The following is a 23,424-nucleotide window of genomic DNA, read 5'->3' as shown; positions in this document are numbered from 1 at the left end:
TTAGAATGGAGCCAGGGAGGCCTGTTAACAGTAGCTGGTGCTGGTGGTAGTGCTGTTGACTCTAACTTAGATTCAGGACTCCCTGTCCAAAGCCCCAAGGCCCTCTGCCCTGGTTCCATCCTGCCTCTGGGCCCTGACCTCTACTCTCTTCCTCCACAGCTGTCATTGTGGGCGGGGTGGTGGGCGCCCTCTTCGCCGCCTTCTTGGTCACACTGCTCATCTACCGCATGAAGAAGAAGGATGAGGGCAGCTACACGCTGGAGGAGCCCAAGCAGGCGAGCGTCACATACCAGAAGCCTGACAAGCAGGAGGAGTTCTATGCCTAGCGGAGCCACAGTGCCTCCCTGCAGCTTCAACATTGCCCTCTGTCCAGTCCCCAGCCTGGCCCCACCAGCCCGGGCTGGGAACTGGGCCTGGGAGAGAGCCTGGCCCCAGTTCTTCTCTGCCCTCCCTCCCAACGCCCGACCAGGCTGCCAGCATCACACAGATCTTCCTTGAGGAACAAAGGGCATGGCCATCTGCCCCAGACTGTGCCCTTATGAGCTCATCTCTTGTCTCCTCCTCCACACCAGCCTGGGGCTTTGGGACCTCATGTCAGATGGATAGGAGGAAGGAAGCTCCTAATCGGCTGGTGGAAGAAAGTATGGGGCTTGAGATGGGCCTGAGCCCCAACCTGGCCACCACAGGGCTTTCTGAGGTCTCCCTTTTAGGGCAGAGAGGCACTCAGGCTGGTTTCTAGGACAAACATTTGGCAAACTCAGCCCTTGAAATCATCTAGATACTGCACCCTCTCACTCCTGTCCCAGGGCCTCTCTGCCTGAGTGAGAGGATGTCCCTGTTGCCAGCCTGTTTTGTCCTGGCCTCTCTGGCGTTGAATAATTCTCCCTGTCCCCCGCCAAGTGCACGTGCGCCCCAGGCTTCACCTCTTTCTGCGTCTTCTCCTGAGGAAACAGCTTCTTGAGAGTGCTAGGGTAGCCACTGTCGAGAAGGGGCTGCTCTGATATTCCTCCTGTGAGGGGACTCTGCACAGACACCATCACCCACTGTCACACATATTGTCACAGTCATACACAAGACAAAAGCATGAAATGACAAAATCGTACACAGTCCTGAACACTCAGCCAGTCAAGACATATCACAGAAACACATATTCTTCCAAAGATGTTTATCTTCGTGTGTTGCTTACATCCCTGGACACTTACTACAATGCAAGTCAGTAGTCATGGTCACCTAACAGTGACAGTGTAGCCTCCCTCCACCCCTAGTACACACGCACTCTGGTACCACACACGTCTCCAGCTTTCAGGCTCATTGGGAGGGTGGAATCAAGTCGGAACAATCAGCCCATATTGGGTCACCTTGCGTTGCCCCATCACACTTAGTCCCACGCCATGGCACCCACACCAACCACACAGCCACCAACCCTGCCCCGTGTCACACACAATCCCACGTGGATGCACCGCACAGGACCATATTCTCAACACTGGAGGGAAGGAGGTGGGCCCTTGCCTTTCCTGGAGTGAAATGTGAGGCCGCAAGCCCTCTCAGGGCGGTGCATGCCGGGCGGGCCTGGCCTCACCCCTGCCTTCTTCCCTCCCCCCTGTAGCTCACAAAAGGGGAGGCTCGAAGCCAGGTCCCCACCAGCTGGGAGCCTGGGGCCTCTCTGAGCCTGGGGAAAGAAGGGATTGGTTCCTGAAACTTGGCCCCAGGCTGTGGGGGGTGCTTGGGTCTCAGGACCAAAGGCCCTGAGTGGGGAGGGGCATGTGGTCAGGCTCCTAGTGTCCCTGTGTCCCCTTCCTGCTCTGAGCTAGGGGGCTGACTGCCTCCCGGGACACAAGTCCCCAAAGTGCCTGTGAGGGCGGGCCCTCTGCCCATGCCCTCTGCACCCTCTGCCTGGCCAGGCCAACCTCAGTCCCCCACCCCCTGCCCTGGGGCCCTCCCCGTGGACAGCTACCCTCTGTTTGGCCAAACAGCTTGGCAGTTGGCTGCAGCTGGAGGGGCCCACAGCTGGAAGCAGCTGTGCAGGGTTTGAGGGATTAGGCCCGGTGACAGTGGGAGGTGTCCGGGCCCAGCCTTCCCCTCCTTTGTTACCCTGGCAAGTGGGGCCATTTCCATAGGTGTTTTAAATGTGGGGCCACAAATCTCCTTTTGTGGGGTGTGCTTGGCGGGGCTCGTGGAGCCAAAGGGACATGGCGTGAGTTGTGATTGGCTGGCGCTCACACCACCCCTCAGCTGCAGCCCAGATGCAAGTCAGGAAGGCAGGTTTTATTTCTGTTCCCTTTTTGAGACTCCCTGGCAGCGGTTTCTGCAGGGTGAGCGTGGGGGCGCCGAGGCAGCCAGGGCCAGGTTCTGGGGGGCTGTTCCACAAACCAGGGGTCCTACTTCCAGGCCAGGCTCCAGCGTCCAGACCCAGAGCTCCCCTCGGCAGTGCCTGGAGCCTTGTGAGGAAGCCAGCTGGTCCCACCTTGGAGGACCGGCGGGAGTGGGGGCCATCCTGTGCCCCAAGATGCGCAGGGGGCTCGGCCTCAGTCGTCCCTGGGGAGCAGGGTACAGCAGCTCTGGTGCGGAGACCTGGGTAGGCCGAGGCTGAGAAACCAGGGAGGTAGTGGAGAGGGGGTCTGGGCCCCTGGCCGCTGGCACTGGGGTGGGAGACCCAGCAGTGGGTGCAGCGTCTGCACAGGGCTAGAGCCCGTGGTGGGGTGGCCCCGGCAGGCTGACTCCTCATAGCCTTGGGCTGGCTTCTGGCTTGGGGCTTGGGGCTTGGCTTCCTGCCACTGGCCTCTCTTCTCTGTGTCCTTAGCATTTGAGAGAAGAGGCTGAGTTCCTTGTTCGTGGGGCCCTGGACCCAAGGCCTTATCCGGGTTGTGTCCTCATGAAGTTTAACAGTTTGCCCAGCCCAAATCCCATTCGGCCAGCCTGGCCGGGGCAAGGCCATCTGAGAGCCAATTGGGCCAAAAGGACAGGCTAGTGCTCTCTGAGTGCAATGTGGGCGCAGGGCCCTCCTGCCCTCCCGCCTGTGGTGGGACGCGTGCGGGGCTGGCGCACGTGGGTCCGCACGCACCCCGGGGCTACTGGGCAGGGTGTGCTGTGGGCCCTGGCATTTTCGGGAAGCACTACAAATTCCAAATGAGGGGAAGCTTGTGTGGCTGGAGGGGCCTCCCTGGGGCCTTGGCTGCCAGAGAGCACATGGCAGGCTGGGGCCTAGAGAGTTGGGGGCTGGGCCCACCCCCTGTCTCCAGGGGCCAGATGGGGACCTTGCCTGAAAGGCTGGTCCCTTTAGTCACTGGAGGAATATGGGTGGCAGCCAGGGCGGGGCTGGGCAGGCCTGCGGGCAGGGCTTAGGGTGCTCAGGCCAGACCCCCCTGGGGTTGGCAGAGCCGCCCGTCAGGCCTCCAGGTGGGGCCGTTGGGCACAGGGAGCAGACCTATCTTGGCCTCCCAGGGCAGGAGTGGCCTCTTCCTCGTCCTCCTGGATTTCTTCTGACAGCCACAGCCCTGGACTTGCCTCCCAGGCCTCCTGCCTGTAAATAGAAGCCCACAGACTGTGTACAGACTTAGAGACGCCAGGACTGGGCTCCGGGAGTCGCCATCTGAGGGCTGACGGCCCCAGCATCCCCCAGGTGCCCACCGGGCACCTCAGTGCATCTGGCCTCAGCGTGGTGAATGCATGTACATATTTCTTGTAGGCAGCGTGGCTCCAGAGAGCCCCTGAAGACAGTGTCCCCCCGACCCCGTGAGTCCTCTCCTGTACAGAGCCCTCCGAGACCCGGCCTGGGCTGGGGGGAGTCTGTCCTTCCCTCCTCCCGGCCTTCCCTGCCCTTCCCTCCCCTGTAACCTGTTTATTAACCGTACCTGAGTTCACGGCCAAAACTTTAAATAAGGAAAAGCGGAGGGAAAAGACAGTGGGGAAAAAGAGACCAAGGCACCTGTCCCGCTGTGGGTACTCACCTGTCCCAGCCTTGAGAAGGAACTGGGTTTTCTTGGTTCTGTTGTTTTTTGTTTGTTTGTTTTTTTAACATTTCCCGTGCTGTGCCCATTTATAAGAGGAAATAAAATTAAGCTGAAATGATGCACTGTGGCCAGAGTGTGAGATAAATACAGCCTGCGGTCCCACCTTGGGCCCCCGCCACCTTCCCCTTTTCAAAGAAACTGAGAACCACGCAGGGAAAATCCACCACCAGCCTCTCGGGAACCATTATGGTGACCGCTGCCAGCGGGTGAGAGTGTCCGGGAAACCACGGAGCCGACTGCGGTAGGGCCAGGATGGGCCGTGGTTGGGCCGGGCCCAGCGGTGGTGGGAGGAGGCCTGCGGTTCACCCCCAGGGGAAGAACTCTGGTTTTAAGCCACAAAGAGAGAATCTCGGGGCCATAGGAGAGCAGAATCAAACTGGGACGGAACGACCTTGAGGTCTGTCAGGCCTGTTTCCGTGTCCAGCTGTTGACATGTCTTAGCGCTGACTCTGGAAAAGCCACGTGGCCTCTCTGAGCCTCAGTTTTCCCACCTGTCAAATGGGATAACATGGCCTACATGGACTGTGGTGAGGAAAAACACTCAGCACAGTGCCCGGTGCAGCTGACACAGCTCACGGGGCGTTTGGTGACGGAACAGGATGGAACCACGGGATGGGAGAGGTTCCATGGCCCAGAATCACAGACCCTGTCCTGCGATCACAGGTCACAGAGCTGGGGGGGGCCTCAGAGCCAGGCCTGGACCCCTCCTTGGTGTAGAAACTGCCTTTCCCAGCCCATGCCAGGCGCTGGGAGCAGCCTGACTGCAGGGGCCGCTGCCTGCTCGAAGTCCCTGACCACAGCGGAGGCCGTGTCTGCAGAGCTGCCCAGCTCTGGCACTCACGCTGCGCAGGGGGCGTGGGGGGTGGTTCTGCCCCTGCAGTGGGACAGCCCTTAGGCATGAGTGTCGTGGCCACAGACTCCCCTCCTCCAAGGGAAACCTCTCATGTCCCACAAATATTCTTCTAGAAATTTCTTCCTCTTAAAATGTACTCACACAGGGTCCCGGTGGTCCTGGGGTGGGTTGGAGCCTGAGGCCTGTGGACTTGCTGCATGATCCCCCCCAGCCCTCCCTCCCTCCGTCCTCCCCTCCCTCCTTCCTTCCAATAAAGTTTCTTGAGTGTCCACTCTGTGTCTGGCCCTGTGCTTGGAACCGGGAGACGAGGGTCGCCAGCAGACGCAGCCCCTGCCCGCAGAGCGCAGATGGTCTGTTGAAGAGATAGGCAATAACTAGCTTTCTGGCTGTTATGACACTGGTCTTGGGGGGGTGTCTTTCTTCTTCAGCCACCGCCTCCAAACCCTGCCTCCAGGGGCCCCCTCACAGCTAGGCCATTCAGGGTCAGAGCCCTGAGGCCTGGGCCTCACTGTGGGACCACAGACAGCTTGACACCTCGGAGCCTCAGTCTGCACAGCTATACAATGGGGTGATGGGGCCAGACCTGCCACTGGGAGGTCCAGAGAGAGGCCTGCTGGGATGTGAGGGGCTGGGTTCCCAAGATTCAAAGCCAACTGTGCATGGCTATCCACCAGGAAGCTTTCAGAAGGTCATCCTCCCTGTCACCTTCTCTCTCTCTCTCTCTCTCTCTCTCTTTTGGGACAAGGTCTCACTCTGTCACCCAGGCTAGAGTGCAGTGGTGTCATCATAGCTCACTGCAGCCTCCAACCCTGACCTCAAGTGATCTTCCTGCCTCAGCCTCCCAAAGTGCTGGGATTACAGGTGTGAGCCTCCGCACCCAGCCTCCCTTTCTCTCTCGAGTTCTAGTGATGTGATTTTATTCTCAGCTTGGAAGAGTCGTGGATTCAGGCAGACTCAGCTGTGTGTGCTTGGGCACATTGCTCCACCTCTCTGAGCCTCGGTTTCCTCAGATGCAAATGGGACAATAAGGTTGCTATTTGGAGGCTACTGTGAGGAGTCACTGAGATAATCTATTGAAAGCAGCTGGCGGGACGCTTGGCATGTGTGGCCATGGGCAGCTGGATTTAATTCCTCTTTTGCAGTGTCACCTTTTTACCTGGCAAACCTTTATTCAAATCCCAGCTCCGCCACTGACCAGCCATGTGGCCTTGGGTGAGTTGTTCAATCTCTCAGTGCTCAGTTTCCTCACCTGTAAAATGGGGACAATGATAGTACCTGCCTCACACATTCCATTGCAGCGAAGGGTGGGAGCTGTACAAATGTGGGCCATTATTACTGCTGTTGTTGCTGTCATTATTGTTACCATTATTTGCAGGGCCCCCGCAGGCTGTTTCGAATGAGTAAATGACGCTGAACCCGGGTAGAAATCAAACTATCAGTGTCACCTCTGCTGGGAACAGTGACTTAGGCTTAGGCTGGTTAGAGCCTGGACACCATACATTCCAACCATGCACTGGGGCCGCACAGCGGGCTGGGCACTGCGGGGAGCCGGAGCATTTCCCCTGGGCCCCTGCGCCCAGGGGTGAGCGACAAAATGGAGGGGGAAGGAGGAAGAATAGCTGATTGTTTCCTGCCGCCCAAGAGGTCACAGCTGCCGGCCCAGGCTGCCCTGAGAACAGAGTGTGCTCAGCTTCCTGCCGCCCACCCTGTCTCTGCCGGCCTGAGGGTGGGCCTGGGGCAGCCCCAGGATCCAGGTTTGTCTCCGCAGGGGCTGAGCCTCATCCCCGCTCAGCAGGGGAGGAGGCTGGGCCTGATGTGGGGACAGGGGTATTAGGGCCGGAGAGCAGACACCAAAGGGATGGGGAGACCCTATGCCAGGTACCCCGAGAGCTCTTCTCACATCGGCTCATTTCGGCCCCACGCAGGTCTGGCCTCCCGGCCTGCTTTTGCAAATGAAGAAACTGAGTCTCAAATGGCAGAAACCCAAGGCCCTAGAAAAATGGGATTCAAGCCAGGTCTGCCTGAACTCACGGCTCCCTCCAGACCCCGCTGGGGTTCCCCCATCCTACCGTCAGCTGGCTGTGTGAGCATGGGAAGGTTACTAGGCTCCTCTGAGCCCCAGTTGTATCATCCGGACGACAGAAGTGCTCGGGTATCACTGAAAGGTCAAAGACGTATCAACACATGGCATTTGTTGGGCGCCTTTCAATCGTCAGTGCTCATTCATAGACATTGTCTCATCTAACTCTGGGGGACAATTGTTAGCCCCATGTTACAGATAAAGACATTGATGCTGTCGGCAAAATCCATACCGTGGGACACTCTATAGGACAAGTTTCTTTAATAAATAAAGTCTGAGGAAGAAAAAAAGACAGAGATGGAGAATTTATAGATAAGCTTAAAAGACATGTTAACTAATCCATGTTGGAACCTGATTCAGATCTTGATTCAAACAAAATATATTTTAAAAATGCCAGTTATGGGGCAAGTGGAAATCTGAACGCTGAGAACGTTTGTTATTAAGGAATCATTGTCAATGCTCTTAGATGTGGGAAGAGCCCTGTAGTTATGTTGTCTTTAAAAGGAGTCTTTATCTTTTGGAGATACAAACGGAAGCATCTGCAGGTGCAGGGACAGGGTCTGGGATTGGCTTCGGAATCGCATGGGGGGAAGGAGTGAGGCACAGGGGAAGTCACGTGGCTCGAGCTGAGAACTGTAGAAGCTGAGAAATGGGCACATGGGGCTTCATTATATTATTCTGTCCCTCTAGGTTCGTGTTTTAAATTCTCCATACTGAAGTGTTACGAAACAAAAGAAGTTGATTCCCCGAGGGGCCTTGCAGCTACCTGAGGTCGCACCCCTGCTAAATGCAGAGCTGGGTCCTCGGGCTCCAAGTCCGGGGCCCTTGCCACTCCCCCAGCCCCTGCCCCCACTGTGAGCTCCTGAAATACCCTATTTTCCTTGGCTTTATGTCATCCACTTCCAGACGGTCAGCACCTTCGTGGGCCTTTGCTCTGCCCGCAACCCCTGTTACGCAAAGTGACTCTCCTGCAAGGCTCCGCTGAAATAATTCACATGAAATTGTAGTGACTGACACGGCTTCGGCTGTTTCCGTCCCCCAGAGGTGTCTGCCTTTTGCCAGGGAGAGTAACAAAAGTGGCCCCTGCAGGGAGCAGTGAGTTACAGCTCCCGGGGCAGCCCTGACCCCGCTTGTGTCCGCACCAGTGCCGGGAGGTGGGACCAGTGCCGGGAGGTGGGACCAGTGCCGGGAGGTGGGCTGCTCCGGCTCCCTCTGCCCACTTTGAAGGACGCTGGATTCCGTCATCACCCTCCAGCCCCACCCACCCCCCATTTTCAAGGCTCTGGCCAAGTCTAGACCTTATCTTGTCTTGCTGGAAATGTTGACACAGGCTCTTCCCAGCCATGGCATGCTGTAGGGAGAGAGCATGGGGTTGGGGGCGTTCCAGGTGTTGGTTCTCCGTCAGCTGCAGCAGGTTCTTCCTGGGCCGTCCTGGGGAAGCCGCTTCAACCCCTGAGCCTTGGCTTCCTCCTCTGTGTCATGGGCACAGCGACGATTGCTGCAGAGAAGATTTGCAGGGACCCAAAGAGCAAGCAGATCTAAGTGCCCAACACAATGACTGACACAACAGGTGCACACACTAACAACGGAGATATTCGCAATAGTCTTGCCGGGCTTAACAATGGGGGTCCCTTCTGGGGAGTGTGTCTTCGGGCAGTTTTGTCATGTGAACAGCATAGAGTGAACGCTCACACACCTGGACGGTGGCTCCTAGGCCGAACCCATCCAGCACGTTACTGTACTGAGTACGGTAGGCAATTGTAATACAGTGGCAAATATGTGTGTATCTAAACGTGTCTAAACATAGAAATGCACGGTAAAAATATAGTATAAAAGATAAAAAATAGGCCGGGCGCGGTGGCTCACGCCTGTAATCCTAGCACTCTGGGAGGCCGAGGCGGGTGGATCACTCGAGGTCGGGAGTTCGAGACCAGCCTGAGCAAGAGCGAGACCCCGTCTCTACTAAAAATAGAAAGAAATTATCTAGGCAACTAAAACATATATAGAAAAAATTAGCTGGGCGTGGTGGCATGTGCCTGTAGTCCCAGCTACTCGGGAGGCTGAGGCAGTAGGATCGCTTGAGCTCAGGAGTTTGAGGTTGCTGTGAGCTAGACTGACGCCACGGCACTCACTCTAGTCCAGGCAACAGAGTGAGACTCTGTCTCAAAAAAAAAAAAAAAAAAAAAAAAGATAAAAAATAGTACACCTGTATGGGGCACTGACGTGAATGGAGCTTGCAGGACTGGAAGTCGCTCTGGGTGAGCGAGCGAGTGGTGAGTGAATGTGAAGGCCCAGGACATTACTGACGCTCCTGCAGACTTTATAAACACTGCACGCTCAGGCTGCACTAAATTGACAAAAAATTTTTTTTTCTTCAACAGGGCCTTCTTCTGGAATATCTCCTGAAGGAGCTGCCAGAGGCCGTTTTATAGTTAACTTTCTTTTTTTATAAGTAGAAGGAGTACACTCTAGAGTAAATGATAAGAAGTATAGTAAATACATAAAAGAGTAACATTGTCGTTTATTATCATTACCAAGTATTATGGACCGTGCATAATTATATGTGCTGGACTTGTATACAGCTGGCAGTGCAGGTTTGTTTACACCAGCATCACCACGATCATGTGACTAATGTTTGCACTATGACGTTATGACAGCAATGGTGTCACTAGGTGATAGAAACTTCTCAGCTCCATTATAATCTTATGGGACCACCATCGTACGTGTGGTCTGTGGTTGACTGAAGTGTTGTGTGGCGCACGACTGTAATAATAGCAACATAAAACACATGTATGGACTTAGCATGTGCTGGCCACATTCTAAACGGTTTTTAATACGTGTGAGGTGTTTAGAACAGTGCCTGGCATATGGTAAATCCATGCCATATGTAGTATTTAACAAATGCTACATGAGTGTTTATTAAATAAAATTATTTTATGTGCAGTAGATTATTTAATCTTTACAAAAACCCTGAAAATAGTAGGTATTCATTACTCTCATGTTTACAGATGAGGAAACTGAGGCACAGAGACTCCCAGCTGGCTGAGTATAGGTGAGACAACTGTACAGTCGACCTTGACTTCCCCTCTACCCTTCTTCTCCTGGCAAACTCCTATGGGTCCTTCAAAGCCCTATGCCAACATCGCCCCCACCCCCGGGAAATCCCAGACAGTGTTAGTCATTGGCCAGGATGAACTCTTAGACCTGAGGAAGAGGAGGATGGAGGGAAGGGAGGGCCTGAGGGAGGCTGGCTGGCTGGGTGAGGTGGCGGGGAGAGAACACAGAACGGGGTGGAAGGAGGCTGAGGCCCACGAGAGGGACCCAGGCCATCGGGAGAGCCCTGAATTGGCTGTTGGGAAGGGAATGGGGGGAGTTGTCTGTCCTCCTTCCCACCACGGGCACCCCGTCTTCGGCTTGTCCTTCAAGTCTGGCTCAGCCCCAGCTCTCTCGAGGCCAACCTCGTGGTGCGCAAGCGAAAAGGCCCACTCTGGGGCCAAGCTGCCCCGGTCTGAATCCCGGCTCTTCTACTCACTGGCAAGGTGATTTCAGGCCAGTTATCGGACCCCTCGTGCCTGGCTTCTTACGGAAACACAAGGGGGTAATCCTAGTTCCCATCTCATAGCGTCGTCACGGTTTACGTAAGTGAATACAAGGTACACGGGAAGTGCTCAGTAAACACTGCCTGGGGTGATCTGGATTCCTGTTGTGATTAAGTGTAAACACAGGATTCAACCCCACAGTAATGAAAACAACAATGAACTTGGATGGGGCGTTTACTATCGGCCAGGCTCTATCACTGGCCCCTTTTATACAGTGTTCCAATTAGATGTCATAATAACCCCATGAGATAGATATTATTAATATACCCATTTTACAGGTGAGAAAAAAGAGATCTTTTTAAAATGTGAAAAGTGTGATTAAAATAACGTAGCTAGCACATGGCGGAGTGAGGATTTGTTTTCTTGTTTTTTTGTTTTTTTGTTTTTTTTTTTTTTTGAGACAGAGTCTCGCTCTGTTGCCCAGGCTAGAGTGAGTGCTGTGGCATCAGCCTAGCTTACAGCAACCTCAAACTCCTGGGCTCAAGGGATCCCCCTGCTCAGGCTGGTCTCGAACTCCTGACCTCAAGCCATCCTCCCTCCTCAGCCTCCCAGAGTGCTAGGATCACAGGTGTGAGCCACCACGCCCGGCCCCCGGAGTGAGGATTTGGACCCAGGCAATCTGACCTGGAGCCCGTGTGATCATTCCAGTTTGTTAGTTTTCACCCAATACTGACAAATGCCTGCGGTACCAGGCCCGGCGGTGGGGCCCTGAGGGAGCTCACCGCCGGTGTGGGGAGTACAGACGTGGAGTCAGACACCTGGGGACGCTGGGAACGTCGCAGGGAAGGGCCGGCCCTATGTCTGCATTGATCTGCTGGAAGCTGTGTTTTACTTAATCACATTCTAACAACTATTGGGCATATGGTCTACACAGTAAATAATGCTCTCTCTTCCCACAGATAAAACAGACAGGCTTCTAGAGTGAAAAAGTGACATACAAAGCACAGCTTTGACATTATTTTTAGGCTTCCAAGTAAATCTGAAGTTGTCAAATACAAGCATCACTGACGCTGTAATCAATCGTCTCGATTCTTAGAAAGCCCTGCGCGTCTGGTAACCATCGCCCCGTTCCTAACAGGCCCAGAGAAATCTGCTCCCTTCTGTTTGACGTGAGGGATGCATGGTTGTTCAGAATCCAACATGTGAAGTGATCTAGGGGCATGGACGACGTCTCTTGGAGGACATAGGAAGAGACAATTAACTTTGGGGCTTCCCGAAAGAGGAAATATTTGATTTGAGTTTTGCAGGCTGTGTAGGAGTTTTCTGAAAAGAAGAGAGGAAAATATTTCCCCACGAGGGGACAAAAATGAGAAGAGCACCCTTGTCTGCATGTCTGGGGAAGGATGGAAGTCAAGTGGGGCTGGAGTGTTAGGTACATGGGGGGTGGTGAGGGCGGGAGAGTGGCTGGGCTGGGTCAGAGAAGGCCTTGAATGTCATGCGGAATGGCTCGGAGTTTACCTTACAAGCAATTATTGTGTGTGTGTGTGTGTGTGTGTGAAGAGTGAGGTGGGGGAGGGGACCCTCAGTGTCTGTATCTTGGGACCGAGGCAAGGTCCCAGCTGCTCCAGACTCAGGTGGGCTCTCTGGGTGCCCATGTTGTCTGGAAGGCAGAGCCCACGGCACCTGGCCAAGCCTTGGTGTACGGATTTGAGGCAGGAATTGAAGCCAGACAGAAGCGATGGGACCTGGGTTGGGAACAGTTTTGAATACCGTATCTGAAAGTCCTAGAAATATAGAAAGAGAGTGACAAGGTCACATTTGTGTTCCAGAAAGGTCATTCTGGTGGCAGGGAGGACAGACAGGAGAAGAAAGGAGACATTGGCGTCTCTGAGCCACACATTAGTATCCAATGGCACGCAATAGGACTTCAGAAAAAGAAAACCATAGAGAGGTAACCAGGAAGGCCTTCCTGGAGGAGGTGGGACTGAAGCGGGCCCTTGGAGGGTTCACAGAGGGAGAGGGTGTGCCAGGCAGGGGGAACAGCTTGGGCAAAGGTAGAGAGGTTGCAATGGGTGGCAGCCACGAGGGAGCGAAGAGCCCCTGCGTCCTGTTCCCCCACCCCACTTTCCGTGGGCCTCGGAACAGAGACTGAACTCGGCTGCATTTCTGGGTGTCTGTGGCTGTGGGAAGAGGGGGTGGGTGCGGCCTCGAAAGGTCCTTGCATTGTGTGCGAGCCCGGCCAGCGCGGCGGGGGCGTCCACAGAGCCCTTTGTCTGCGCGGTCACCCACCAAGCTCTCTGGCAGTCCTCGCTGGGCCTGGACTCAAGGCCATGTCATAGAGACAGGTTGTTCCGCTTCGCCTGGCCCTGATGTCACAGCCGAGGGAGGGGGCAGGGGCAGGGGCGGCAGTGGTGGCCTTCAAGGCTGCTGGGGGCTGACACTTTACCTCTTGCCCCCAGGCCCGGTGAATCACCGTTCGCTGAATCCTTTAACCCTACGGTCTATGGACTGATAGAACCTTCTACTACCTGAGAATCCCAGACTAGTGGAATCCTAAGATCCTGGAATCTTACCTAGCAGACCCTGTGGGAATCACAGAGTTTTATAAAAACAGAATCTTAAAATCATAGACCTGTAATATCTTCCTTCTAGGGTTGTGGTGAGATTAAAATGACATATTGCACACACAGAATAGTCCTGGAACATTGTAAATGCTCCCTAGGTGTCAGCTCTTACCCCTGTTTCGAGGACACACAGGCCCCGGGGTGATGTGACTTGCCCAGGGACATGCAGCTGGGAGGTGGCCGCACAGAATGTCATGGCTGAGGCCTCTGATGCCACCGCCCCTGTGGCTGAGCAGCTGGTCTGCGGGACGGAGGCCTCTGCGGCTCCTTGGCGGGGTGGGGGTGGGAGGCAGGAAGAGGCCCCGGCCCTCTGCTTCAATCCCTGTGTGAACTTGGGCAAGTCTCTAATCTCCCTGGGCCTCTGTTTCTCCATTTTAAGAAACAGACTAGTACTCCCCTCCCTGCTTCCGTCCCTGGGAAGCGGCATGGCGGGCTCTGAAGCCGCAGCCCCGACTGCGTCTTCCTAAGCAGACGGCATCACTTCTCTGAGCCCGTGGGGAGAACCAGGCCCCGGAATCGCTGGGATAGTCTGGACTTGGAGAGCTAATCGCTCCATGGGTCAGTGATTCAGGGCCAGTCCCATAATCTCAGGTGCCTCAGTTTCCTCAGCTGCGAAATGGGCACAACCAAGAACACCCTTTTAGATTAAATGGGTTAATACAAGCGGGACACTTAAAACGGTGCCCGGCCGGCCAGTGGGAAGCATTTAATATGCGTCCATGATCATTGTTAGATCGTAAGGCTCAATCAGCGTGAGGGACTACTATTAGTGGTCAGCGGAGACCTTGCAAAGCGCCGCACAATCGTGTGTGTGAGCACCTGTGCGTGTGCGTGCTCGAGTGCGCGATGCTGCTTATTAAAAGCAGCGCCTGCAGCCGGAGTTGAACAGTGTGCCTGGAATAGCTGCTGCTCCTGGCGGCCTCCCCAGGGACTGGAGTGTAATGAGTGTTTGCAGTGCGCCCCGCCAGGCAGAGAGAGAGGCACGCGGAGCCAGCGCTGGAGCCAGGCAGCGGCTGGGAGCCCAGCGTTATTATATTAACCAGCGTCAGGGTGATGATTACCATTAATGAGATTAGTCACCAGGGGGTCTTCCCCCTTGGCCAGGCTCCTGCCTGCGGCGGGGCGGGACAGGCAGACATTCTCGGCACCCACTTCTCTCCCATCTGCACTCGGGGGAGGGGAGAGCATCCCCTGATGCCAGGCACGGTGCCAAGCCCCTCACATCCTCATCTCACTGCATCTTTCCAAGCCCCTGGGATTAAGTACTGGTGCCCCCACTTTACAGATGAAAAAAACTGAGGCTCAGCAAGGCGTCTGTCTGACCTGAGCACCAGTATTTTCATTGTCCCTTAATGTTATCTGCAAACATTTACAGTGGACCAAGCCCTGGCACTTTACATGGATTAGCCCTTTAATCTTCACAACAATCCCATGAGGAAGATGCTCTTGTTATCTCCTTCCCCATGGGGAAACTGAGGCACGGAGTAGTTAAGTAACTTGCCTCTCTCCCCAGCAGTCAAGATGAAGGTGTGGTTCCCAACACTCTGTTATGCTCCATACACAGACGGTGCCCAGGCTCTGTGATCAGAGGCTTGTGCGTAGTTTTCTGCTTGTCCCTCGTCCCCATAGGCCCCTCAGTCAGGCCTTCTTCTGGGCACAGACTCCTGCTGCCGCCTGCCCTGCAGAGCTGAGGCTGCCGCCTACCCATTTATGCTGCACATGTTATCCTAGCCCTCCTCCGACTCAAATGTCAACCCTTTTAGGTACATTCCAAGAAGTCAGGTTCTCATTTAACTTTCCCTGGACAGCTACTGTGTGTCCAGCACTGGGCCAGGCTCTAGGGACATGATGGTGAGAGAGACAGACCCTGTCCTCATGGAGCTTCTGGTCTCATGGACACGCAAGTGCGTGGCACATCACTTAGTTACAGTTGCTCTGAGTGCTCCAGAGGGGGCACGGGGGACTGTGTAATGGGGGACAGTGCTGTTGGAGTGGGGAGTGAGCCAGGGAAGGCGTCTCTCAGGAAGTGAGAGAGGCTCAGGAGCTAGATGGTCCCAGAAGGGGAAGAGCATTTCCAGCAGAGGGAACAGCATATGTGGAGGTGAGACCCCCAGGGGCGTCTTGCCTGCCTAATCAGCCCACCGTTAATGCACAGGTGACTCCCCAGACTCAGAACCATGTATTCAATCAATAATCATTTATCGGTTAATTTAAATAGTTCATTTTCTCATTCATTTGTCATTCGCTCATTTCAGGCTTGGTGTCGGGCAGGGGGATACAAAATTGGATTAGTGGCAATCCCTGCCCTGGGGTTGCTTCCAAACCCTAGGGTAGGAGACAGACCCTTACAGAGACCCTTAATCAGGCTGCGGCGGTGGTGGTCAAGGAAGGCTTCCCAAAATTGGGGCCATCTGAGCTAAGTCTTTACAAGTGAACAGGCCCTCGGGAGCTAGAAAAGGGAAGGCAGGCGAAGGTGCACATATGCGCAAAGATATGAATGCCAGGCTGTGCAAGAGACTACTGGCTGTGCAGTAATATCTGTCCTCCCTTCCCTCCATGGTAATAAGACATGGCTGCCTGGAAGAAAGACTACATTTCCCAGTCTCCTTTGCATCCAGGTGGGGCCATGTGACCAATGTGGCCAATACGATGCAAGCAGAAGTCTTGCCCGCAGTTTCAGCGTTGTTCATTTAAAGGGTGGTGGCGTGCTCTCCCCTCTACCTTTCCCCTTGCCACTGGTGGGAAGGTGTACGTGGCTGCATCCTGGACATATGAATGAGGGCAACAGCCCGGGAATAATGAGCAACAAGACAGAAGGAACCTGGGTCTCCCATATGCAGGAGCACCAGCCACTGAATGGTTTATGTGTGAATTATTACATGAGGGATAAATATAATTCCCTCTTCTTTAAGCCAGGGTTATTTTAGGTCTCTGCTTTAGAAGCTCAACCTATATCCTAGCTAATAGCCAGACTAAAGGCTATTATCTCCTAGGGCACAGAGAGCTGTGGAGTTCTGCGGGGGAGTGACACTGTCGGATTTGCATTTTGGAAGCTCTGGCTGCAGAGTGCAGAGACCAGAAAGGGGGTTGAGGTTTTGGAGTGGGGCAGAGATACCCAGGCCTGACCCAGGGCTGGCCTGCTCCCTCTGACCCTGCTAACAGAGGAGGGCCGGGTCCCTCACCCAGGCCTGGAAGTCAGGCCTTGCGGGCTGCCTGCCGCTGCTGTCTCCTGGCTGCTCCCCATCCCCTTTTCTTCCAGGACTTCCTGCCTTGAATACAACCCAGAGGTGCCTCCCACGAAATCTGGCCTTCAGCTGCCCCGGAGCCCCAGGACAGGCCCCTCTGGGGGGGAGGGCAGTGGGCAGGAGTCAGGGGTACAGGAGGCTGCACCCAGGGTGTGGGGGAGGCACCTATGGGGGTGCAGGGTGGGAGACAGTGAAGGGGCAAGGACAGATGGGAGGAAGAGTGAAGAAGAGGACTGTGTTAGTCAGGTCTCCTCTAGTTGCAGGTGACAGACACCCAGGCAGAACATGTGAAAAGGGGACTTCTTGGCTCTCATCTCTGGCAAGCGTAGGATGGTGTCAGCTCAGGGGCACCTGGATCGGAGATCTGAGCAATGTGGTTGGGACGGTCGTCCTCTGTCCTCTGCCTCCCTCGCCGTAGGACTCGTCCTCTTCTATTCCAGACGGCCCTTCTCTGTGCCGGGGGCGGGAGGCAGATGTGGCCACAGGCAGCTTGGGGTCACGTCCTTTTAGTTTGGGAGGCAGGAGACTAAGAGCATCTCTTCCAGCAGCCACATGCCGAATCCCAGGGGGCCTGGGATTGTGCCACCCACATGGAGTGGGGAGGAGAAATTCCCCCAAGGAAGGAAGCATTTTCTGTTACCTGGAATAGGGACGGGGTTTCTGGGTGGTCCGCAGCAATCAGTGACGACTGCAGACGTGGAGGGCACTGATGGCAGGATGGCAGACGTGGCTGGGGATGGGGAGGGTGAGGGGTGCCTGAGGCGTGACCTTTTAGGGCCTCTCCCCAGTGGCAAGCACGCTCCAAAATGCACCCCTCATCCCTCCTCCTTTCTCTGGGCTCCTGGTGTCTTAGTTAATTGTTAGGAAAGAACACAGCAAACCAATTCCTATGACAGTGGGTGGGCTGCGAAATGCCAGGCTGCTCTTTCTAATGCACAGTGTCACCGCCTCTGGGAAGCCCTCTCTGATCTCAGCCCAGTTCAGCAGAGCTGGTCACTCCCTCCTCTGGGCCCTGTGCTCCTGCTGTGGTCCCCTGACCTGTGTTCCAGTGAGGGACCCAGTGTCTGTGTCCTCTTTGGCTGGAGCCTTCTGCAGCCCTTCTCTGTCTCCTCTCAGTCGCCACCACCCTCTGGCCTCTGCGGGCTTCAGTCCTGCCAGATCTTGGGTGTTTGCATGTGTCTCTGTGGTTGTCCTTGTGTGAAGGGGTGTGAGTGTGTGTGTGTGTGTGTGGTTATGGGTATATATGTGCATATATGTGCATCTGCGTACATAGACTGTGATGTGTGGTGTGTCTGTGACTGTACATGTGTTTGTGTGTTTGTTCATGTGTCTGGGTGGGATTTTTATATGGGATGTTGTGTGTCTGCCTCAGCACGACTGTGTGTATAGGATGGTCTGGGGCGCCCCTCCCCTCTGGGCCCTGGTAATCTTGAGGTGTGCACACATAAACACACACACAGACCCACACAGAGATACAGATCCCCGCTCCCCCACCCCACACACAGTCTCACACACACATACACACACACACACACACACACACACACACATGCACCTGCCTCCTGTGGCCCTGACCAGGGGTGGCCCTGACCAGGGGTGGCCCTGGATGGGGCTTCCCTCCGGATGGCAGGCTGGGAGTCATTGTCCCGGGCAGCCTGGCTGGGGTGGCTTCCCGGGGCTTCCCCTCCTGGACGGGAATGTTTTCCTGCGCAGAGCAGCCCCTGACAGCCAGCCCTGCCCAAGTCTTCCATTTCCCTCCTGTGGCCACACCTCTGACAGCAGGATAGCCGGCTGGCCCCCCGGGCCAATAGTTCTGGAAAACACGGTGGCACTGGGGCCTCACCCAGCTGCCTCTCCTCTCAGGCAACACTCCACGAGCACCACAGCCTTCAGCCGGGGCATCTTAGAACCGGCACAGCAGGTACGCAGGTGACTACACCCTGCAGGCACAGGGTGCCACCACCAGGTGCGGGGGTGCAAGAAGGGAGACTGGCCCATCATTTACTAGGTGGATTCTGACATACGCCAAAAGGTTTATTCATTGCTGTGTCCCCAGTTCCCAGCACAGTGCCTGGCACGCAGTAGATGCTCAGTAAACGTATGTGGAACCAATCAATGGAGGAGGATATTACTAGCTCTGTCTCACAGACATGGAAACTGAGGATCAGAGAGGCAATTTGTTCCAAGTTGAACAGTGACCCAGTGACAGAGACAGGATTTGATCGTAGACGAGATTTAACTGTCAGAGTGTCCAGCCCCAGTGTGTCCCACCGGACATCAGGTTTAGTCAAACTGAACCGAGTAAACTGTGAGCTCATGGCGCGGGACCCTGGAGGCCGTCCATGCTCATCCTCACTACTTATTCTAAGTCTCAGTCTCCTCACCTGTGCAATGGGTTTGCTGATAGGATGTCAGGCATGAAGTCACAAAATGAGCGCACAAGAAATGTAACTTTCTTTCTTATCACGGACCTGGGTTTTTCTATTTTCAGCCTTCATTTCATTGCGTGTAGCAGAAACATAATCTCAGTCATTTGGGGACCCCCTGCTGGGAGTTGCGTCTGGTTGGGGGAGACTGGGCAGAGGAGTCTTTGTCGTGGCAGGCTCTGGGAGGGGCCTGCCCTCTGGGCTGTCTGGCCCCCGCTGGGAGGCTCCTTCCTGCCTGGCCTTTGGGGGGGGGCACTCAGTCATGGCTGCACTGTCTCCTGTTCCTGTCCCCAATCCGTCTGGCCCTGGCTCTCTCTCAGCCCCTCCTGGGTGCACAGGGATTGTTCTTGGCCTGGGTGTGAGCTCGAAGTCCAGCTTCAGCACTTTCTCAGCATGTGTGACACCTTAGCAATTCTCCTAACTTCAGTTTTCTTATCTATAAAATGGGCATAAAAGTAGCACCTGCCTCACAGGTTGCTTGTCAGAATAAATAAATTAATCCGCTTCGAATGCTTAAAGCAGCATTGGGCGCTTCATAACGGCACAGGGAATATGATTTTAGCTATTACGGTCCTGGGAAGCTCGGCTCAGGATGGGGTGGGGGCGGGGCCCCCTGCTCTCAGGTCACCTCCACGCCTGCCCCACCCTCCTAGCCAATGAGGACAGACATGGCCACCCAGGCCGGGGACTGTCCTGGTGACGGGGCAGCACATGGGGGGTCCGAACACATGCCGGGTGGAGGCGCCACATCAGGGCCTCGGCCCAGTCACATCCGGGAAACATCGGCCCACAAGCCCTTCATCTGCAGCCAAGTCTGTGACAGCTTTGTCTCCGGAGACCGCCTGGGCCCTCTCTGCCACCCCACCCCGCACAGCCTGCGCTGCTAGAGGGGGTTTTCGTCAGTACTCGTCTGACCCTGTCCCTGCCTGCTCCACCCGCTTCCAGAGAGCCCGTCCCCTGCTGGGGCCCATCCTGACACCGTAGTGTGGCCTTCAAGGCCCCTGACTAGGCCCCACCGACCTCCGGCCTCATCTGCCGTCCTTTGCCCAGTGTCCCCTTCCTGTGGCTCCACTCGCTGGCTCCTTGCACACCCCGTACCCAGACTGTCCTCTGCACGGCTGGCCCCTGGGCCTGAAGTGCTGTGCGCAGCCAGGGCCGGGCGGGCTCCACAGTGGGAGTCACAGGGACAAATGCCGCTGGAAAGATGCTTGGGGAACCCTGCAGTGACAAGCAGGGGGAGGACCAGGCGGGCCTGTGGGTCGGTGGCGCTGAGCACAGGGGCTGCTGTTTCACAGACAGGAAGCTGTAGCCTTAACAGCTCCAGGTCAGAGTCACTGGGTTTGAGGACAGCTTCTTTCTAGCTGGTGACCTCAGGCAAGTTACTTAACCTCTCTGAACCTCTGTTTCCTCCTTTGTAAAATGGGGTATGAACATTGCTGCCTCACGAGACTGTCGTGAGGACAGAACGACATGATATTTGTTTAGCACATAAACGGTGCCTGGTATACAGTAAGTGCTCAGTAGATATTGGCTGTTATTATTAGTGCAGGCTTTGGGAGCCGGAGGGCACAATGCAGGGATTCAGACCCAGAGGAGCCGGGGCTGGCTGCCGGGATGGGGGAATCAGAGTGGGAGGACAGCACGTGCCAGCGAGGACTTCCTGTGAGCTTCCTGGGACTTCAGGGCTGGGCACTTTGTGTGACTTATGTCATCCGTACCACAATCCAGCAGCGTCAGAATGATCTCGTGGCCCCTTTTGTGGATCGAACTGTGAGCCCCCAAAAGACATATTTGTATCCTTAACACCTGCTACCTGTGAATGTGACATTATTTGGAAATGGGGTCTTTGCAGATGTAATCGAGTTGAAACGAAGCCATATCAGATTGGAGTGGCCCCAGTTCAATGACCGATGTCCCTAAGAAGAGGGAAATTTGGATGCACAGATAGAGGGGGGTGGAGATGGAGGCAGAGGCTGGAGTGATGCTGCTGCCGCAGGGTTTCTGGCCCCGTCAGAAGCCGGGAGCGGACAGAGGCCTGGGCCAGGTGCTCTCTCCAAGCCCCGAGAAGGAACCAACCCTGCCAGCACCTTGATTTCATACTTTCAGCCTCCAGAGCTACGAAACAATAAATGTCAGTTGTCTTAAGCCACCACATTTGTGGTAATTTGTTTACAGCTGTCCTAGGGAACCAATCCAACCTCCATTTTGTAGATGAGGACACGGGAGCTCAGAGAGGTTAAGTCACCAGCCCAAGGCACACAGCTGGATTTGCCCCTGGGGCTGCCTTGCTCCGAAGCCTCTGATCCTAGCCAGGGGCATGTCGGACTGGCCACTCGTTCTGTGGTTGTTTGTACCCAGTTTCCACAGTGGGGCCACTGGTCTCTGTGTCCTCGAATTATAGGCGGACAAATAGGCCCAGCAGGAGACTCCTAGCCTGGGGAGGCAACGGTGGCCGAGAGTCACATCCTGGGTCATCAGGCCCTGAAGGGTCAAGCTCCAGGCTCTCTTAGTCCATTTGGTGCTGAGGACCCTGGATGCGGCTGACGCATGGTTTCGGAAGACTCGGGTTCTAATCCCAGCTTTACGTCTCATCAGCCTTGTGACCTGTGACCTGCGGCTGGGGACCTCACTTCCTTGGGCCACAGTTTCCTCACCTGGAAAATGGGCATGAGGCCCTCGGGGCTGAGAAGGGGGAAGTGGGAATGTGTTTGGGAGCAGCAGAGCTGGAGACAAAGGGCAATTGTTGCCGGTCTTCTCTCCCCTGCACAGGCCGCTGGGGAGATGACGCAGGGAAGGTTGCCCCAGCGACAGTTTCCACAATTAAAGAGGAGAGCGGAGGGGAGGGCCGGGGAGGGGCTGGGCTCAGCAGCCCCGGATTTCCTCTGGGAAACAGGAGGCCTCGCTGCCCAGGTCACTGCCCTGGCCGCAGGAAATCAGCCGACCCCTTCCTCTTCCGTCCCCGCTCCCAGCCCAGGAAGGGACTCACTGTCCTGCCACAGCACAGCCCAGCTTCTGAAAGCAACTCTCAGAGCTGCTGGGGCTCAGAGAGGGGAAGGCACCTGCTTCAGGTCACACAGCACACAGGGGCAGGCAGAAGGAGAACTCAGGACTCAGCTGCCAAAGCTTAGCAGTAGCAGCAGCGTCACTGATGGATGTTGTCTCTGACTTCCTGTCACCCTATGCTGAGAACCTGACACGTAATGGCTCATTCGATCCTCAGAACCTTATGGGGCAAGCTCCGTGATTACCCCCATTTTACAGATGAGGAAACTGAGGCCAAACATTGTCAAATAGCCTGCCTCAGCTCACAGAGCTAGGTAGTGGAGTCAGGCTTAGTGGAGTCCAGGCAGTTGGAGCTGGATAAAGTCCCACAGCATCAGGCCCAGTTCTCCCATTTTGAAATGGAGAAATTGAGGCTAGAGAGGGGAAGGGACATGCCCCAAACCACCCAGGCTGGGACCAGCCTCTGGCCCCCTGTGGCTGATGCGGTTACTTGCCCCCCTCTACTTCATCTTTAATCACAGAACCCAGGCTTCCTTTCTTGTTGGCAATGTGTCCAGATTAAAAAACCACACCTAGGCCAGGTGTGGTGGCTCACGCCTGTAATCCTAGCACTCTGGGAGGCCGAGGCAGGAGCATCGCTTCGAGATCAGCCTCAGCAAGAGCGAGACCTTGTCCCTACTAAAAATAGAAAAATTAGCCGGGCGTGGTGGTGCACACCTGTAGTCCCAGCTACTCAGGAGGCTGATGCAGGAGGATTGCTTGAGCCCAGGAGTTTGAGTTGCTGTGAGCTAGGCTGACACCACAGCACTCTAGCCTGGGTGACAGAGCGAGACTCTGTCCCAACAAAACAAAACCCACAAGTATTTTCCCATTCTCCCTAGTATATCCGAATGCCACACAACACACTCCCGCCCATGAAAATAAGTGGATTCACTGAATGGGGCTTCCAGCAGAGTCTTCAAAGGGACATCACCCAACTGTTCTGAGCTTTTATTTTTTTTTTTTTTTTTTTTTTTTTTTTTTTTTGAGACAGAGTCTCACTTTGTTGCCCAGGCTAGAGTGAGTGCCGTGGCGTCAGCTTAGCTCACAGCAACCTCAAACTCCTGGGCTCAAGCGATCCTACTGCCTCAGCCTCCCGAGTAGCTGGGACTACAGGCATGCGCCACTATGCCCGGCTAATTTTTTCTATATAGATTTTTTTAGGTGTCCATATAATGTCTTTCTATTTTTAGTAGAGACGGGGTCTCGCTCAGGCTGGTCTCGAACTCCTGACCTTGAGCAATCCACCCGCCTCGGCCTCCCAGAGTGCTAGGATTACAGGCGTGAGCCACCGCGCCCGGCCTGTTCTGAGCTTTTAGCTCTTTGCCAGTCCCCTTCGTCCTGCCTGGAACACAGACGAGATGCTGGAGCTGCGGCTGCCGTTTTGTGATCCTGAGGTCAGGGGTCCGAGGAGGAAGGCGCAGGTGGAAGGTGGCTGAGTGCAGTGAGGGAGGGAGCGCGGTGGCACTGGGCTGTGCCTCTCCCAGCCCGGCCTGCCTTCCTCTGGCCTTCTTGTTGGATGAGAACAAGAACACCACTCTCAGATTCAAGCCCCAGTTCAGTTTTGCTTTTCTTTTTAATTTTGTTACTTGCAGCTAACGTAGT

The 23,424-nt window shown here is 55.2% G+C and overlaps 1 protein-coding gene across 1 annotated transcript in view; it reads left to right on the top strand.

The window, feature by feature from the left end:
• Positions 1-4,058, top strand: part of SDC3 (syndecan 3) — a 37,342-nt gene extending 33,284 nt beyond the window's left edge. Inside the window, exon 5 of the mRNA XM_069479685.1 lies at positions 160-4,058. Coding sequence (XP_069335786.1) covers positions 160-326 — 167 coding nt within the window. The 3' untranslated portion in view covers positions 327-4,058. The remainder of the gene's footprint in view (positions 1-159) is intronic.
• The last annotated feature ends 19,366 nt before the right edge of the window (positions 4,059-23,424 follow it).

The sequence above is a fragment of the Eulemur rufifrons genome, chromosome 8 (assembly GCF_041146395.1).
Source record: "Eulemur rufifrons isolate Redbay chromosome 8, OSU_ERuf_1, whole genome shotgun sequence".
Taxonomy (NCBI): Eukaryota; Metazoa; Chordata; class Mammalia; order Primates; family Lemuridae; genus Eulemur; species Eulemur rufifrons.
Note: the sequence above shows the minus strand (reverse complement) of the source record. Positions and strands in the feature narration are given on the sequence as shown.